Source organism: Cygnus olor, chromosome 3 (assembly GCF_009769625.2).
Source record: "Cygnus olor isolate bCygOlo1 chromosome 3, bCygOlo1.pri.v2, whole genome shotgun sequence".
Lineage (NCBI taxonomy): Eukaryota > Metazoa > Chordata > Aves > Anseriformes > Anatidae > Cygnus > Cygnus olor.
This window is the reverse complement of record NC_049171.1, coordinates 109,478,585-109,497,771: the sequence shown is the minus strand read 5'-3', so window position 1 is coordinate 109,497,771 and position 19,187 is coordinate 109,478,585. Positions and strand designations below refer to the sequence as shown.

General features: G+C 42.2%; 1 protein-coding gene across 2 annotated transcripts; it reads right to left on the bottom strand.

The window, feature by feature from the left end:
- Positions 1-1,544: 1,544 nt before the first annotated feature.
- On the bottom strand, positions 1,545-19,125 carry MCM8 (minichromosome maintenance 8 homologous recombination repair factor). Of its 2 annotated transcripts, none has more exons than XR_005818464.1 (18): positions 18,444-19,125; positions 18,208-18,282; positions 17,622-17,704; positions 17,283-17,432; positions 16,450-16,553; positions 14,384-14,582; positions 13,210-13,295; positions 11,795-11,946; positions 10,548-10,746; positions 9,732-9,762; positions 9,282-9,422; positions 7,463-7,604; positions 6,645-6,840; positions 6,154-6,367; positions 4,453-4,662; positions 3,805-3,881; positions 3,161-3,295; positions 1,545-2,253 (listed from the first exon to the last, which is right to left on the bottom strand). XR_005818464.1 is itself a non-coding variant. In XM_040552682.1 (18 exons), the coding sequence occupies exons 1-18, from the start codon at positions 18,583-18,585 to the stop codon at positions 2,161-2,163; spliced, it is 2,484 nt and encodes an 827-aa protein (XP_040408616.1). In that variant the 5' UTR covers positions 18,586-19,125; the 3' UTR covers positions 1,545-2,160. The 2 variants fall into 2 exon arrangements, 1 of the variants encoding a protein (XP_040408616.1); XM_040552682.1 differs by having other exon boundaries at positions 3,161-3,350.
- Positions 19,126-19,187: the final 62 nt, after the last annotated feature.

Genomic DNA, 19,187 nt, shown 5'->3' with positions numbered 1-19,187 from the left:
GCCCTACCTGCGGGCGGGAGGCGGCCATGAGGGGGGAGCCCCGCTGCAGCCCCCGGGGCTTGGGGTGTTGGGGGGGTGGTGGTGCTCCAAGGGCGAAAGCGGGTTTTTGTGCTCGGTGCGGGCTCGTAGCGCTCTCAGCCGTGTTTGCTTTGGCTCGAGGGAGAAGAAGAAGAGTTTACTTTGCCAGCTCCCCTAATGTACTTGTCCCTGCCCCCTTTCCCTGCAAAGAATGGTGATTTTAACTCGGTGCTGGCCTTGGTTCAGCCCAGATTAAGGCTGGAGCCCCTGTGCTCACACACGTTGATTACACACAGTGGTCAGGAACTGGTAAAAGAACTGAAAACCCCTAAAAAAGCAACCTGTTACAGTAAGCTACCAAAGTCTTTTCACCCCCAGGGTGAAAGACAATGGAAAAATACCGTTTACTTATTCTATGACCTTCATAACTTACTACTTCAGTTACACCAATGGAGAGGTGCCCCTCAGTGGAAGACAGGAGTGAAGCAAGATAATGTGGAGCCAGGCCTGTGGATGCGTTCCAAGTGTGGAGACGACACAAAATGGCTATAGGGCCAGGCAGAGGGACCCCCAGCAGGCTGGAGAGTTGGGCTGGCAGAATCCTGATGAAGCTGAGTAAAGAGAAATATCAAGTCCTGCACCTCAGAAGGAACAAGCCCACGTGGAAGCACTGCAGAAGTGGAAGATGCACCTCAGCAGTGAAGCAGACACCAAGCTCACCCTGAGCCAGCAAAGCATTAGGGGCTGTGTTAAACTGGGTGCCTGTAGAGGGTGAGAAAAAAAGCCTCCTGCCTTGGATCCAGGTCTAGGCTCCCCTGTCTGAGAGGGATGTACAAGAGTGAGTCCCATGCAGAGCTGCAAAGATGATCAAAGGACTGGAGCTTATTTGATAATATGGGGACAGAGGGCTGGGACTGCTGAGCCTGAAAGAGAGAAGGTTGTGGGAGAGAATCTTGATGTGTATCAGTAGCAGATTGAGGGAACAAAGAAGAGTGAGTCAAACTTCTCAATAGTGCTGAGTGACAGACAGGACAAGCAGCAGTGGCAATGAAACCCAAGGTGGCCCTGCTGGAGGAGTGTGGTGGGTCCAGATCAACTCAAAGTCCTTTCCAAGCTCAGCCAGAACTCCAGAGAGCAGGGCTAGGTGAGGCAGAACCCTGCCTCTGAAATTCCCATTCTGTGTTTTATCCCTTGTGCCCCACTACCCTAGGTTATAGTGTACGAAGTCGAAGAAAAGTCACTTAATGTAAAAGGTGAAATCATGAAGCTTATTTTCTTATACATCTTTATACATCTTAGAAATAGGAGGGGGGAAAACAGGAGCTTCAGCAACACATTCTTGATTTTTTTAAATGCTTACACAAAGCTGAAAAAATCTGCCATTTTATTGGACTAGACCACGATCCTGATTTCATAAAATTGTACAGAGCACTTTGAATGCGTTATGAAATAGCTGTTAATACTCACACCCCTGTTCACTGTTACTATATCTCTATAATAAATAACAATAAATTTCAACATTAATTTATATATATATAAGTTTAATGAAAAATAAAAATTCAATTCCTGTTTTACACATTAAATATTGTAAGAAGGAGAGCTTAAATTAGACTTGCACTTCAAATAAAATCTAAGACCAATAAATACAGAGTTACAAATCAGAAAACTAAAGCAATTTCAATAAGGTATCACTTTTTACTGCTATAAAGCTGCATTGGCTCAACATGATGGTTCCCAAATTTTTGGAAACATTTCTACATATTAAATTCCTCAAACCAACTACAATGCTAAAAACGTAACTCACATTGTCTTCTCGTGAAAGAATCCTTTTTTAAAATGTGTGGGTTGAACATCACTAAGTTTAGAAGCAACATTTGTTACTGTGATCATTTGGGCTAGCAGACCTACACCTACAGGGTGAGTCAGGCAGCAGTATCACAGGGCAGTTTGTCCCACGACAGCTTCAGGCAAGCCTGCTGGCGTTACCAGTTCCCAAATAATGATCTTGCACCTCAAGTAAGCAACAGTGCATCAGCTTCTGTGGTAGGCTGCAATTCAGGGTCCTTTATTGCTGTGTCCCCATCAGCCCATTCCAGATACTTCGGTTATGTCTCAAAGTTCAGAGACAGGCAGTGTTTCTCTTCACATAGTCTGAAGCTGATAAACTCTCAAGCCTTTTTTCAAAAGATAACCCTGATCATTTAGGGATTGAATAAAGCTTTCAAAATCGAATACCTGGAGAAAAAAGACAAAGAAATATCAGACTGGAAGAATTAAATTTTATCTGGTACAAAGCAACATAAACAATTTAAAAGAATTGCAGTATTTACACATTACTTAGTAAACTATGCAGAGTAACGTGTTTATCCAAGTTCTGAAACACAAATGTCTACCAAATACATGAAAGTATAATTTCTACAGTTCTCATTGATTTCCAAGTATTTATTCCATGTCTAGAACATTGAATGGGCAAAAAATACCGTATGAAAGCAAAATTAGAATTAATTGACTTAGCCACAAGTAACTAGTTGCTAAATGAGTGTTTATTTGAGAAGAGTGGGCAATAATGTGTTCTGAGGGCAGTAACATTCTGTCAGACGGGAATCACACCAAATCTACTCCTATGTATAGCCAACACATGGACAAGTTTGGAAACGAAGTCATCTTGCCCCAGCAGACCAGGGTAGGTCGACCAGGTAAGAGAAGAACAGCATTACGGGCCACAGTAAGTTCCATACAGAGAAATTCCTCGTCACTACTTCTCACTTTATTAGGCCTTAAATCCAGTTTCAAAAGTTTTACGTTGGCATTTAAAGCTTTTGACCATGAAGCAAGAAGTAGAATTAACTATCAATATTTTTGTTTGGCTGAAGCCTCCCTCACAAGTACAGAATATAAACCTGTTACGGGATAAAATACATCTGTGGCCACGTGTCCTCCATGATGTTCCTACCAAGTTACAGCATTCGGATGTCTGAAGCGGAAACAAAAACCCAAAGGGCACATCTGGGCCCAGTGAAGGCCAGGCAGAAACCTCACTGCACAAGTGGAACAGACACCACAACAGCCTAAATAAATAATAAACACACAAAAAATAATTTTGGCTGCTCTTGTTGAAGAAACACTCGATTCCCATACTTACTCGTATCTGTAGCTCCTTTGCAATCTGTCGAAGCTGTTGCAATTCAAAGAGATTGTTGTAAGTTCTTTCCGCAATACTGTTGAGGGCAGAAATAAATCTCTTTGCTTGTGACCGATTGCTCATCCCAGACCCATGCTGGGAACGTTCAAAGTCCAGTTTCCCAAACTCATCCGAGTAGGTTCCCAGCATGCTAAAATAAATACATGAACAGGAAGTAAGAGTAAAAATGCATTAAGTTCCTTCCTGAAACGTAACTGCTTGAGATGCTTTTTTCCTAGGGGATGATTTCCTATCTAGGGAGCTTAGATAAAGCATCTGTCCAAATCACTTTTAAACTTAAGTTGTTTAACAGCAACAATAGGCAGTGAGCACACAAGACTAAAATTTCTGGCAGTAACTCATCTCTAAATTACTGTGCACTGATATTCATAACTGCTTTGATGACACAGCTCAGAAGTTGAAGCGATGGTATTCCACTTTGGGCTGCTGTAAATATTTAAACAAGAGTTAACAACTCTGAATGTTAGTACCACGGGCCTAAATTCGGTCAAGTCTTTTCTTCACTGTGTTTGCCTGTCAGTATTAAAAAAAAAAAGTCTTTAAATAACACCAAGATGCTTTGTTTTTAAAGCACTGTATGTTACCTGTATTTCATTATTTCTATTACATCCTCAGCATCTTCCTTAGTACATTTCTCCCTTAATTCCAGCCTTGATCGTGCCTTAAAACAAGACAAAACAGAAAGGTATGTTTAAGATACTACACCTGATGTGAGAAAAGGCTACAGCCCTGCCCCATGCACACGATACAACAAGCACAAGATTTGGGAGCACAGAGATGGAGCCTGAGCTTACAGGCTTTAGATGACGAGCCCTCTACTTTTTACAGCATTTCAAAGTCACATCCTTCAAACACACATTATCACCAGGTGAGAGTTTATTTTCTTTTTAATAGCGCATTCTTGGGAAGCAGCAGAATAACACAAACAATGTTATTAAGGCATAGTGTTATGGAAAGCAGTAACAGTTTGAGTTCAAGATGAGCAGCAGCTTGTCCCTGCCTGCACCTACTTGCTCTCATTTTAGGAGAGCATGATAGGTTTTATTTCTACCCCCTTAAGAGTGCTTTACCTCTTAAGAGGCTTTAAACAACAGTAGCTCTTAAGTATTTGTAAGTCTCTTATATCTTAAAAATAAGGCAGTAAATAAGCTGTGAGAAAATACGGGATATCAATATCACTTTATGAATAATCTCTTTGCTTTCAATCCGTAAGTATCACAGCTTGAATTTACCTCGGTAAGTCGAATCAGCGACTCCAGCTGCCTCGTGGTGATTGGCGTGCTGTCTGCTCCTTGGTTCTGCTTCCGAAGCTCAAGGTAGAATTCCTGGAGGACCTGAGCAGCTTCTGGAGATAACTTTGGGTGAACGTACTGCCGAGCGTATCCAACGTACTTCCTCAGCAGCTGATGTGGAATGGCATCAAAGTTTTCTCCTGGTGAGATCTAACCCAATTACAAACAGAAGTCTTTTCGGATTTTCTGTCAGAACCCTATAGAATACAAGTTTTAACATAAAAAATTCATCTTCTAGGCTTTATCTGGTGAAATCTTCATGAAGCTCTGAACATGGTGCCACATGTGAGCCATGTTCTTTTGAAGTCCATACACCGTGTTAAGACACACTTTGCCACTTCAGAACAAGCAGCAGAAGCTTGTATTTTCCACTTCTTAGTGTCAAAGGTCACCTAGCTATGTCAGGAATTCTCTCAAAAAGGGAAAATACAATTTCCCAATTGTTACAGTATACACCTCTGCAGAAGTTTAAGCCATCACATTTCCCAAAGTGCAAGGGTTTAGCTCCCATAGGGGTTTATTTCTCCGAGACCTGGCATTTAGGAATATCAGCCTTCAGACTAACCACTGAGATTTAATAACAAAATATCAGTTCCCTCCCATAATCCTCAATCTATCTCAGTCTGCAGATGTCCAAGTACCTGTCCAAGCACTTACACTGCTTTATGTGGATTCAGTATTTCACAGCACATTATATAAAATTATTACACCCAATCTAGTTCTGTAACTCCTTACTGAAATCTAATACAGTAAATTTGATTTCACACAAAATACCTTCCCACTACCCAAATAAGAACAAACAAAAGAAAAAAAGCAACCCAGCTGATAAACTCTTTCTATGTGAATTGGCACAATTGTTGTGGTTTAGCCCGGCTGGCAGCTAAACACCACACAGCCGTTTGCTCACCCTCCCCCCTCCCTCTCTGGGATGGGGGAGAGAAACGGGACAGTGAAGCCTGTGAGTTGAGATAAAGACAGTTTATTAAGACAGGAAAAATAATAACAATAATAATAATAATAGTATTACTAATAATAATGTGTATGAAATAAGTGATGCACAATGCAATTGCTCACCACCCGTTGACCGATGCCCAGCCTATCCCCGAGCAGCCGGCCCCCCCACCCCTGCTAGCCACCCCTATATATTGTTCAGCACGACGTCAGATGGTATGGAATACCCCTTTGGCCAGTTTGGGTCAGCTGTCCTGGGTCTGTCCCCTCCCAGCTCCTGCTGCACCCCTAGCCTGCTCGCTGGCAGGACAGAGCGAGAAGCTGAAAAGTCCTTGGCTTGGTGTAAGCACTGCTCTGCAACAATTAAAACATCAGCATGTTATCAGCGCTCTTCTCATCCTAATCCAAAACATAGCACCCTGCCAGCTACTAGGAGGAAAATTAGCTCTGTCCTAACTGAAACCAGGACAACAATTTTAGCAACGCCAACATGGTGGATGACGTTAGCTACGACAGACAACTTGCAGAAACTGGTGGCTGAGGCCTTAGCACTTCTTGAATTCAGAGCCAGTTACCATGAGAAGAATGGGAGTGGGAGACTGAAGACATCTAGCAGGTTGAGGTTGCCAAGTCCCATTGCAAGGAGCACGACAGAAACAGGCACAGCAACAGTCACAGGCCAAGTCCTACCTTTAGTCTTTCAAGCAGTGGCCGATCAGAAACAACTTCAAGAACGGAGTGATCCTGCACGTTGGCACGACTCACAATGGCGCTGCTGCACGCTGCCTGCTTTCCAGCTCGGATAGCCATCACGTGCTCAGACAGCAAGTGATCGTGATCTTCATTTGGGGTGTCCAGCAAAATGAAAACCAAATCAAATCTTGACAGCAAAGCACTCCCCATTCTGGAGTAAAGACAAGAAAACCACGCAATACTTGTATTAACGTAGAAAAACAACAGCAACTCTGCTCTGCTTCAAAGATATTTATAGAATTGTGTCCTTTTCATTCAGGATAAAGCAAAACAGCAATTTTTCTCCTAAAAAAGCATGAGAAGTTATTACAATAAGCTTGTGTTCAAGCTCCGAGAAACTAGAAGTCAATTAAACCCAACTGCAAGACTGCCTGAAGCACCTGCTGCCGAATTTGGATCATATAAGCAGCATTTCAGAAAGTGCTCACTTTAAGTTCTCAGACACCGTTTTGGCTTTGTTATAATGTCCTCCAACCGGGTTTGCTGCAGCAACGATAGATGTCCTGGCTGGCAAGCTGCAAACAATGCCAGCTTTGGCAAGGCTGATACTTTGCTGTTCCATGGCTTCCAGCAGAGCCTGATGCTGGCTTCCCATCTTATCAAATTCATCTATTCCACAAATACCTGGAAACAATACAGGACAAAGGCTTATCAGAAAACACATTAACTAATGGACAAGTGTATGCTACAACCCAGTGCAACATCAGAACTCCACTCAGAGCCTAGGTACTGCGGGAGATCTTGGACCAAGCCTCCATTTCAGCAAGGTCTGTTTCCATTCCAAGCTGCTGCAGCTGAATCATTATAAAGCTGGCTTGGCTTGCAGAGGCAGTGTCTTGGTTACTCATTAAGATGGCAAAACAAGCTGTTTTTAAAAGTAGAAATAAACGGCCAATCTCATAAGCAAGCTATTTTTCAAAAACAGTAAGACTCCAGTAGCTGCCCTTAAGTCAAAGATTTCTCACAAAGGAAATCCTAGTTCTTTGCCACATGAAATAAGCCTGGTATGCGAATTGCAGACCTCCAGTTTTATACACATCCCAAGCCCTAAGAAAGCAGGAACCACCTCTGGAGAAATCACTGGAGAAGCTCAGAACTTCCCAGATGGGGAAAGCCGCTATCATACTACAGATTTACATTTTTAATCCCCAGTTATGCAAGCACTGTAGTTAACAACCTCAGACTCCACAGCACCTCCCGCCACCACGTTTTTTTCATACGAAACCTATGGCATTACAAGTATTACCTTGATCTCCGAGCACTAAAGCACCAGCTTCCAAGGCAAAATCTCCCGAAGCGCCATCTCTAGACAGAGTAACAGTCAGGCCAGAGCTGGTGGAAGTATTACCACAAACATACACACCTCGAGGGGCAACGTTACACACTGCCTGGAAGAAGAAAATACTTTTTTCTCATAAGCCTTATTCTAGAGAAACAGTACAAAGCAAAACCGAATCTGTTTCTTTCCATTTAACATGGTCCAAGAGTAAAGCTGTAACTCCTTGCAACCCCAAAAGACATGTTTCTGCAAAACAGCAGGAATAACTTTTGTCACAATACTTGCACTTAGCCACATCTACTGTGTTATCAAAACTACTAGGGCTTGGGGCTCAACATCTGCATCCAAAGTGTATTGGAATGCTTGGAAACATCTGATCCATCACAGAATTGCAGATATATAGTTTCTGTATTTTTAGGCCCCAGGGCTTATTTAGATTAACATCTTCTCTGGCTGGCCAACACAAGCAGCTTCAGAGGGGGGGAAGCATCGTTTGTTCCACAACTAAGGGATGAAGGAGAGCCCTAGTCTTTGCCGTGCCCCTAGTATCCAGAAAACAGCTTGTGTTTTGAAAGGACTGGCAAAAGACAGACAGTGTTGCAGTTAAGTTTGTTTAGAAAACAGTTATCATTAGAGATTTATTGGGAAAAATTCACTTTGGTTACTGGTGCTTGTTTTATCCAAAAGGTAACACCCAAAGTATATTTGCTCAGTACCAGAGAAGTGACAGGCACTGACAATTGAATTAAGAAACAAACAAACAAAAGACAAGAACAACAACAACAAAACCCACCAAAAACTGGCTTCTACACAGCTTTTTTCTTGTCCTTGTGATTTTTTTTCTGTGGCAGCGATGACAGAAAGGAGGTTTGTCCCAGGGTCTTATCTGAGGAATAGGCTACCAGCACTTCTCTAATGGCATTCTATTACTTAGTATTATGTGGGGAGAAAAAAGCCATGAAGTCACTTATTATATGCCACATATGCCCAATTCAGTGAAAAAATAAAAAATAATTTATCAGGAGGCTTGCACACACACCTGTCACTTTGGTTAAATTATTTCAAGGCACATCGTAACATGACATATCCATGTTTAAAAAAATCTGAGTCTTTTTAATGAGGTATGGAATACTGCAAGTCTAGCAAAACTCTGTCCCCTTTCACTTCTCTGTAACCACAGGCAAAGACGTGGAACTTTAAAAACCATTCAGTTCAAGATAAATTCTGCTGTTAACTGGCTTTGCAGTCATGCAAAAAAATGCCCACCAAGACTGAGATGCAAACATAGTAGCAGGTTCCTTCCCTGAAGAGCAGGGATCTGGGCAAGCCACATAGAAATAGGATAAGAGAATGGAAATAAGCCTCACAGAGGTGAATAGCATGGTAGTTCTAAAAATGCCCTTATTTTATTTGACAGTAGGATAGCTACATGAATAAAGTGAAAAACCTCACCAAGAAGATAAGTTGGTGAAAGGAGCAAAAAAGGGCAGGACAGCAAGAGTACAAAGTACTTTAAAGTCTGCAGGATTGACTGAGTATCTCTGGTTTGAAAACATTTTAACAGGCTGGTTCTCTTCTGCAAGGCTCTCTGGAAAGAGTGGACTGCAGGGAAGCCATTTGGGTGCTATACACTACATCTGAGGCATGCCGGATGAAAAGACGTCTCCAGCACCGCCAAGAAGCCCCTTGGTCTTCGTGCAGCTACCCTACAATGCTCACAGGAAGTAAAGGTAGCAAGGAATTACTGAAAAATACAATCATGCAGTAGTAAGAAATCAACTCATACTTGCAGCATTTGACTTTTTCCTAATCCTGGATCTCCAACAACTAGAACATGTGGATCTCCTCGAACCGGGATTCTGTTCTTGTCATCGACAAACTTCTGACATCCTCCAAATAACGCCAGGGCCAAGCCTGCCTTGACAATCTGTAGCAGCACACACCAATGTAGTCAGTATTCAGTCATTGTGATCGGTACTGACAACTCCCCAGAACTGCTTGTAATAACCCTTCTCTTCTGGATGGCTGAGCTTAAATCCCAGAAGGAAGTTGCAAAGGTATAAGGCTGCCACCTCCCCGTTAGTTCATGCACTGGAACAACACTGAAAAGTCACCCATAAATACAGCCCCTGCCCCTTCCCTCCACCCCAGGTAAACTTCACAAATCCCGTAGGAGTTTACTGTGGCATAAACATTTCAGCCCGAAGTTGCAAAGCAGAGCTGTCAAACTGCTTACCTCATGGCCATAGATGGCAGGACAAAGAGAGCTGAAAAACGAAGAATACTGTGACACGGGGGAAACACAGATCTCATGTTACTATTAAATCATCACTTGTTCTGTCTCTCGTCCCGGAACACTTTTATAAGTACAAAATCTTTGCTTAGTTGTTGAAGTCTTAGAATCAGTTTAAATGTAAAAACAGTACCATATTTCCCAAAATTTTTAGATAAGCAGATATACTTGAAACGATATGAAAAGCCTTTTATTTGAGTTTGCACAAATGCAAAGAAGGACCATTTTCCCAGTGGTTGCTGCATTGTTCTGATTTTTATCAAATAACTACCTGTAAACCTCCTTCTAAAGGTTCTACAGTTTTGTGTTGATTCCACTGGCAGGACCTGAGGGACAGTCCAGCTAGAGAAGCAGTTCTCCATCTGAACTGAGGGCCTTTCACACCCACTAATCATTGTGTCTTCCCTCTCTGCTGCAGAAAAGCAGACCAGAGAACAAAATGGCACTTGTGAGTTAAACTGGTCAGTGAGAAGCACAAATTAGTGGATTGCTTTGTTTACCTGATGCTTTCTGTCTCAGGGTTGACCTGAAAAACTTGGAACTTCCCTGTATCCCAAAGTCCTAACAGCCTCAGTTTCTGTACGCATTCCCCACTGCTATAGTTCCACTTCCTCCCACGTCCTTTGCCCACTTCACTGAAACCTCAATATCCTACGTTGCACAAGCCTCAGACAGTTCACAGCTTTAAGACCAGCCGCCAAGTTAGACGGGGTTTGGTCATGCTGATTCAGAAGTTAATTGAGCTCTTACACAACTTACTTTACAATGAGCCTGAAGAGATTTTCCTCAGCTTGGATTTCTTGAACAGCATAGAGGTCCTTAAGCGAAAACTCCATGAATGATCTTTGAAAAGTCTCATCATCAAAGTTCTTTGTTTTTTGTCCTTTACTGTTGCTGACAGAATTCGCCTCAATGTACAACAGGAACACACACTTGTCATTCTTATTTTTAGAAGCTCCTGTTAGAAAGATTGACAGACAATGAGGAAGAAATTTTGCATTTTAAATAGTGATGTTATTTACAGATGGCACAGGGCAATTCGGAAATATTTAGCAGACATGCGTGCAGCCTCTGTTTGCATATTTAAGTAGTTGGACACCTGCATTTTCAAAAATTGATGCAAAGTGAGTAAAAGCTTCTAGCTGCATTTTTTCTTTAAGTTCCCTGCATTTAGGTCCATAAAACATTTTACTGGATTTGGGGGGGGAATGCAATGTGTTTATGCATTTTCTCCCAACATAAGTGAAGTCTTCCAGGAATTTTAAGTTATATTACTCTAGGCGAGTAAAAGATTGTACACAAGATTTTCCCACTCAGTATTTACAGAAAAAAAAAATATAGAGTGCAAAACAATTGAACATATATCTTAATAATTAAAGATTTTCTGTATGCTCCAGAGAATAACTGAGCAGTGAATGCAGGCTCACAGTAAATCACGACTGCAATTCTCTGCAATATGTTCATTCTATTACAGCTACGCACAACATGCTTCTTCATTTTTGGGGAAAACAACAATTCTAATATTTCTCTAGGGAGAACCATACTGAAAAAGGTAATATGCCTTCACAGTCATATGATGGTTTTTCTGTAATTTGAAGGAGACAGCGAAGGAAAAAGGTTAAACAAATAACGAGCCTCAATGAGACTTCAGGAAATAAGGATGTCTCCCCACATGTGAGCAGTTCAGAGAAGGCTTTCCTATCAGCTGACTCACCATAAAGCACTACATGCCAGCACTGGAACTTGAGGACTACAGTTAAATATAGACCAGTGGGTTGCAAAAGACAAACTCCCTCTATCAGTGGACATTTGAGACAGCGCTCCTCTTGAGCAGCGAGGCAGACTGCCTTTTCAGTATGACACCTTGGTAGGAAACTTTGGGAACTTCTTAAATACACTTAATGCTTTTACAACTTTGAGAGCTCAAATGAAAGAGGATGGCTGTTCATCCTGTTGGGAAATCCCTAGAAAAAAAAACCACAAAAGTATCCCAAGATGCGTTTTACCTTCCTCAGTGCTCGACACCTTAACTATCCCTGTAATTGTGACCACATCTCCTGGGACGCAGCTGTCCACCAGATCTTGAACCAGTTCACATTCGATTGTGCGAGGGATTCGGCCTGCTTCTCGCTGATCATCCGACATGAGCTCCTGAACCCTGCAATACACGTGGTAAGCACGCAGTCCGTGTGTAACGTTAAATGGTAACACCATGTGTTACCAATTCCGGCACACAAAGAATGGCATACATCGAGAAGGGAGGCACCAGAAACGTCCTGATCAACACTAGAAACAGTGGTGCTGAATTTGGAGAAACAGGCTTTTTCAACTCAGACTTGAACAAAAGGGCATATAACATACCTAAAACCCCAAAAGACAGTAACAATGTACTCCTGAAATAATAATCGATGTGGAGTTCAGATTTTCTAGCACTGGTGAGTGCATTCATGTAGAAATACGTACGGTATGTGAAATAAGATGGCCTTTATTTATGAAGTTAGGAGGTCAGACATTATAGCCCTGATGAGTGCTTAATTGTCATTTTAACCCTAGAAAATGCCACAAAGTTCCTCAGACCACAGCAAGAACAGTACTGCGCTGTGTAACTGCAAAAGGCCAGCAGCTATCAAGTTCTTTAAAAGGTTCTGATTTTGACTCTACACGTAGAGTCCTGAAAATTTTCCTAGAAGCTTAGCATAAAGCTTCACTTAAGCTGTGATGAACAGCACCCTCTACAGCTACTACCAAGAATGTCAGCACTGGTTTTAATGAGTTCTAAATCACTTATTGCAGAAAGTTCTTCAAAAAATACACTTGGATGTCATTTGGCACAATAAGAGCACATGAACTTACAGAATCTGAGCACAACCAGAGGAAAGCAGTAAGAGTTCTGTTTCTGTTCAGGTAAGCTTACTGCTTACCTGCAGTAAGCTAACAGGATGACCAAAACACTGAGCAAACTCTCCTGCATGTGTATTTTGGGACAACAGCAGCATGGTCATAGTACAGTAGAACCAAGGAAATGATAAGAAACATTCAGTTCGTTCAAATCAAGTGTCACAGCTGACGAATAATTTAACAGGGCTTTCGTAATTGACTTTCTGTTAATTAAAAGGAATTATTAAATATTAGATGCAACTGAAATAATGCAGAAAGTCTACAAAGAGCACAAACTTCACATTTCTCAAGGAACTCACATTAGGAGGAATGCCCAAGAAACTGTTACATTGTTCAGGGTTAATATACAAAGTACACTATTTCTCTGATAAAACAACTGCTTTGTAACACAATCTTTGAAGACTGCTTACTGCAAAAGAATAAGCAGATTAAAATGACAGAGTGTAACACAGAATGGACCATCCTGTTGCTTTTTGGCTACTGTGTTTACTACATTTTTGTGCAGGAGGGAGGAGATGCTTACTTAATAGACTGCCAGTCCACTGTTGTGGTTAAAGGAGAGCTTCTGTCGGGTGTGAATGACCGGCCACGGCACTCGGGTATAAGGCACTGTAATAGAATTAATTACAATTCGTTCTTAGTCTTTTATTTTTTTTTTTTTTTAATAAACTGCCTTTTCTATTTTTCAAAATGAAAGCAAGACAACAATATTGATTACCACAATTTAAGGAAAAAAATCAGTAAATTAAGGCCACAGACTAACACATAATTACCAAGGAGCTATCAAGCACAGACAGCTGATCCTTGAGTCAGTTGTTAGAGCAAACACGGGTAATTTGTATGATCCCCTGACTCACAGGAGTTTCTACAAATTGCTTTTGTTTCAGGAGTATACATTTTTTTCAAGGTTATGCACTAATTCAAAGCTGGATGGTAAGGTTTTTTTTTTTTTTTTTTTTTTTTTTTTTTTTTTTTTTTTGTTTTTTTAAATGTGTCACATGTGTCACTCCCGCTCTACTCTGCGCTGGTGCGGCCTCACCTCGAGTACTGTGTGCAGTTCTGGGCACCACAGTACAAAAAGGACATTAAACTGTTGGAGAGTGTCCAGAGGAGGGTGACGAAGATGGTGAAGGGCCTAGAGGGGAAGACGTATGAGGAGCGGCTGAGGTCACTTGGCTTGTTCAGCCTGGAGAAGAGGAGGCTGAGGGGGGACCTCATCGCGGTCTACAGCTTCCTCGCAAGGGGGAGTGGAGAGGCAGGTGACCTATTCACTGTGAACACCAGTGATAGGACCCGCGGGAACGGTGTGAAGCTGAGGCAGGGGAAGTTTAGGCTGGACATCAGGAAGAGGTTCTTCACTGAGAGGGTGGTCGCACACTGGAACAGGCTACCCAGGGACGTAGTCGCTGCACCAAGCCTGTCTGCATTTAAGAAGCGATTGGACTGTGCACTTAGTCACATGGTCTAAACTTTTGGGCAGACCTGTGCGGTGCCAGGAGTTGGACTTGATGATCCTTATGGGTCCCTTCCAACTCCGGATATTCTATGATTCTATGTTTACACTAGCTTTAAATATCAGAACTAATTCCCCTTTCACCACCCTTCCTCACCCTTCAACGCCCACTGGTATTGCCATTTTTCAAATCCCTACAGAAATGCAAGAGGGAGAAATATGAGCTTAGGCAATTTTAACTTACCTTAGTTGGAAGAGTGTATTTTCCATCAGGCAGAGGAACGCTCTGAACATCTCCGCATGTGCCACAGACAAAGGCTAGCTTAGTGCACAGAGGCTTAATGTTACTGACGCGCACAACAGTACCCCGCAAGGCGATGTATTTCCCATAGCAGTTGGCCCGGACGTTTTTCAGCTGAGTTAGCGGATCGTAGTTGTAAATCCTACACAAAAGTTAAGCACGAACATTTCGAAAGCCTACCACATTTAAACGAAGAACCAAAAAACAAACCGAACCAAAACCCAATCAATCAAAAAAAACCACACCCAACAAAAAGAGGCTTACAAGCAAATTATGAACAGCAGTCCGGAGCAATGATTAGAATGATTGCATCTGTGAACTCATGGCCTAGTCTTTGATAGCTGTTCTTGAAAGCAGCACATTTAACATTCCCCAACCATACATTTTGTTTGTACCTCACCCTGGAAACAACCAAGACTACTGAAATCACAGAAAATACTTAATAATCATGTATAACTGCCTTTGAATTATTCCCAGTTAAGACCAAGGTTTAGACTTGTGACAAAAGAATCAAAGATTTATGTCTGTGCTCCAAAAGAAGTGGTGGATTTTTACGCTTTGGGGATTTAACAATGCTGTCACCCAGTACAACACATTGCACCTCATAAACGAGGACAAAGAATACCCAGACAAATCATTCTGAAGAACAAATTTCAATAACAGAACTGTTGAAGTGAGAATGGACCTCTTGAAACTGTCTAGTCCAACCCTCCTCTCAAGCAGAGCCTCTTTGAGCTGGTTGTCCAGGACTGTCTGGTTGGGTTTTCACCATTTCCACAGAGCCTCTCTGGGCAACCTGCACCAGTGTTTGACCACCTCCACAGTATAAGGGAAAAAAAAATGCTGAACAACTAAGTTTTCTTGTACTCAGATCACCTCTTGTCCTGAAATCCTGTGTCTGAGTACCGCTTTTGTTGCCTTGCTCCTTACTCTTAAGGTCCTGAACTCCACCAACTCACTGTTCAACCCTGCCCATTGTGCTGCAGAACCCTTTTAGGAGCATGGTGTTTTTATGGACTTCTCAGAACTTTCCTCTAGAGAATAAAGGTCCATAATTGTCCCTTATAATTTGAGAGCTTGTATATGCTTTTTTTGTCTACAGGTTTTCCTAAACACCGTCCAGTATCTAATTAAAAGGGTGCAGTTTTATAACAACAAAACTTAAGAATATATCATAGTCTGGCAAACCCCCCAATGAATTCGAACTGTTGTGTCAAAACATGCTGGGACCAGCAGAAAACAAAAAAATCAAACTCAAATAGAGCTAATACTCCCAGTCCCCCTCAGAATCCCAAGGTCTGAGACTGTTTTCTGAAGAAAAAAATGCACTTAGGACTTATTTCATTAGGAAACCAAAGGAAGTCACATTTTCACAGTGAAAACAGCAATTAAGATTCTTGAATGTATATGCTTATTCAAAAATTGGTATAATTTCAGTTTCTTCATTTCAAATTAAAGGTTAAATAATTAGAAATAGTATTCTTGAAGCTTTCTATCAGTAATCCTTTAAGAGATGCAAGCTAAAATGAAAGAACAAATCTTCCTCTACCACTGTCAAATCATACATACAGGGAATAGCAAATATTGCCCACTATAGTTTAGGTACACACCAAATCAACTCCTTTTTGAAGGCAAGACTTTTACTACCAGAAGGCTAGATTCTTTTGAACCCTTTCCTAATTCCCCTAGTAAACATCAGAAATATAAATATATTTCTGTTTTTAACGAATACATGTTTCACAGAATAGTTGCTCTACTTCTAAGTTACTTCTCGATGTATAAACTGTTTCTTCAGCTTATAAGCAGGTTTCTTTTTGCCTTTGCCTTCACCAGGACAGCTTGGCTTCTGTCATTGCAAAGGTAAAAATGTAGACTGTTCTTATCTTCACAGGGTCAAGTCTCTTGATTAAATAAATAAGCCTTCAGCACCACGCACGGACACTGATGATCACTACAGAAGAGGGAAAAGGATCTTCCTGAAAACAAAACAAACACTCAACACCTATTACCTGGCATGAATGAGAGGCACATTTATTACAGCTTCTCCATCAAGCGGTAATCCTTCCTGCACCTGCAGCTCTGCAGCATGCCTTTCAAGGTCCTTTGTTAGCACCTAGACAGAAGAGAAAGGCAGGCACAAACTTCATATTCCCTGCAACATGGGTTCAACTGCCTACCGTTTGGTTACTGTCAGACCCACTGGTGAAGTCTGAAGAGCTCTCTGCTGTCCAGAAGTGTCCCACTAAACAGTGTTCTCCTACTTCTTAACAGCTCTAAGATTCATTTTAAAAGGAATTTAAGATTGCATTTCTTGAATTATAAAATGACTGTTTACAATAGTCTTCAATCCTGGTCAATGCACAGAGTTTTGTTTGACAAAAACAAAAGCACCTGAGAATTTGCCTTTCAACAAGCAGTGAAATACTCCTTTAAGAGACACTGAACAGAGCCAGGAATTCTTGCACCTGCTTACCACTCACCCATCAGGCACGGCTCTTCTGTGTGAGGTCAGATAAATAGGACAAGTAACTCTCAGCCCACTGATAAAAACAGGAATTAAAAGTCACCATGACATAACTGTTAGATCTACGTTTAGTTTTAGCCAACTGTTTTGGCTACAACTAAGCAAAACACACTAAGACCAGAGAATTTCCAAAACAGGATTTTGTAGACTATACAGAAATGGCATAGAGATGGAAGTTACTGAGTTTTGATTGAACAAAAGATTTCCATGACACAGAAAAGCAGAGAAATTCGTTTTTATATCATAATTGCCTTAAAGTCCCCCTGATTCTTTTCATTATGAGGGGTATGATCGCATGTATTAGAACTTCACATTTACCTGGTGAATTGCTAGACCCATACACTGTAATGTTTTCTGAGGCATATCCCGTAACTCAGCAGATACATTTGGTATTGATTTAGTTAATTCTCTATCTTCTATCAGGTCCTTATAATCCACAAGGATACTTCCTTTTCTTTCTATTTCATCCTGCAAAACATTTAAAGTTACCAAATACAAGTCAAATTATAAACACAATACATCCAAATCATGTCATAAACACTTCACATCTGTGATGGAGATTATCTTTAATAGAGAAAATAAAATTATCTAATGTCACTGCATCAACAATATATATATATATATATATATATACACACACATATATATATATTTTACCTTATCATAAAGGTCAATGCGTTGCATGAAAAATTTTTCAAAGGCTTGAGTCTTCAGGACAAAAGGAGACTTGTCAGCATAAGCTAATCGGAAACACACTACGTTAATAATTGACAGAAATACTTATTTCAATTTCACAAAATACATGAAAAGGCAATTTTTGTTCCGTTCTTTTTCTGTGTTCCAGAACTGAGGAAGATGACTGATCTCTACAGTCCCACAGAAACGTCCTGTTACAAGGTGTGTTATAAGAGAGCTGTCTCTAGGACGACAGAAGTCAAGCACGTAAGAGGAGGAAAAGTTCAACAGAGGCACAGAGATTCCAGCCTTTGACAGACTCTATGCTTTATGTACCTAATTGAGCAACTTAAGAAAGATCTTATTTTACACTATTCAAGATTTCTTTCCAAGGTTTGGAGTCCACAGAGATTACAGTGTGCTATAATCAGCGTACAGATTGAAATCTGTATCACATTCATATAACAAACACAAATGCTTTCTCTTCCACTTATCCCCTCTACTTATAACCCACTCTAGAAAAAACAGAATAGGATATTTGCTATACGTAATTTTGGTCTAAAAATACCTTCAGAAAAATAAAGTTTCCAGCCCTTATACGGAATAAACTGGTCCAATGTTGACTGAACTAGTCGAGATGTTACTGAAAGAGATTGAAATGGGGATTAAAACAATGTGGACACTAAAACTTTACAAATTTTATTGTCAGTGATTCTTTAGAGCAGCAGAAGGCAAGCAGTGCCATTGTCCAGCGCACAAGCAGGCACAAGAGGTTGCCCAGAAAACAGTGAGGAGCCAGCTCACCAGGTTGGGGCATTCTCTTCCACTCTGCCTTTTGTCCTCCTCGTCCTCGCCATCCTCCTCGCCATCCTCCTCGCCACCCACCTCGCCACCCCTGGAAGCCTCTCCCCCGGGCAGCCCCCCTTCCTCTGACATCCGCGCTCATTTTGCTCTAGGGGCATCGGCTCGGGGCAATGATGATGGGCAGAAAATTCACAAATTACTGCTGCTGACCAGGCGGGGAGCGAGAACCCGGGGGGTGGTGGACCCTCCAAGCTTTGGGGCCCCCCTCCAAGCCCCAGGGGGACCCCCTCAAGCCCTGAGGGACCTACTCAAGATTTGGGGACCCCGTTTGAGGCCTTGGGGTCCCACTCCAGGCCTTAGGAGGATTTTGGGTTCCTCTCCCAGCCCCGAGGTCCCCCTTCCAAGCCTTGGGATCCGCCCCCAAGTCCCGGGGGGACCCCCCGAAGCCCTGAGGGACCCGCTCAAGATTTGGGGCCCCCGTTCGAGGCCTTGGGGTTCGCCTTATAGGACTTGGGGTCCCCCTCCCAGCCCCTGGGTCCCTCTCCGAGCCCCAGGGGGACCCTCCAAGACCCGGGGTGTCCCTCCCGAGGCCGCTCCGTGCCCCGCCTGCGTCCTGTCCCCCTCAGCCCTCACGGAGCAGCCCCCGCCGGCTCCGCTCCCCTCAGGAGCCCGCCCGCTTTGGCGCCCAAACGCCACTTCCGGCCGTGCCACCAATCCCCGCGGAGCGCGCGGCGGCCCCGTCCC

Excerpts from the sequence above, each read along its gene's own strand:
- MCM8 (XM_040552682.1), bottom strand. The coding sequence starts at position 18,585 with ATGAGCGCGGATGTCAGAGGAAGGGGGGCTGCCCGGGGGAGAGGCTTC. Across the intron at positions 18,283-18,443 it reads GAAGAGAATGCCCCAACCTG|TAACATCTCGACTAGTTCAG; the intron begins GTGAGCTGGCTC and ends AATCTCTTTCAG. Across the intron at positions 3,882-4,452 it reads CGCTGATTCGACTTACCGAG|GCACGATCAAGGCTGGAATT; the intron begins GTAAATTCAAGC and ends TCTTGTTTTAAG.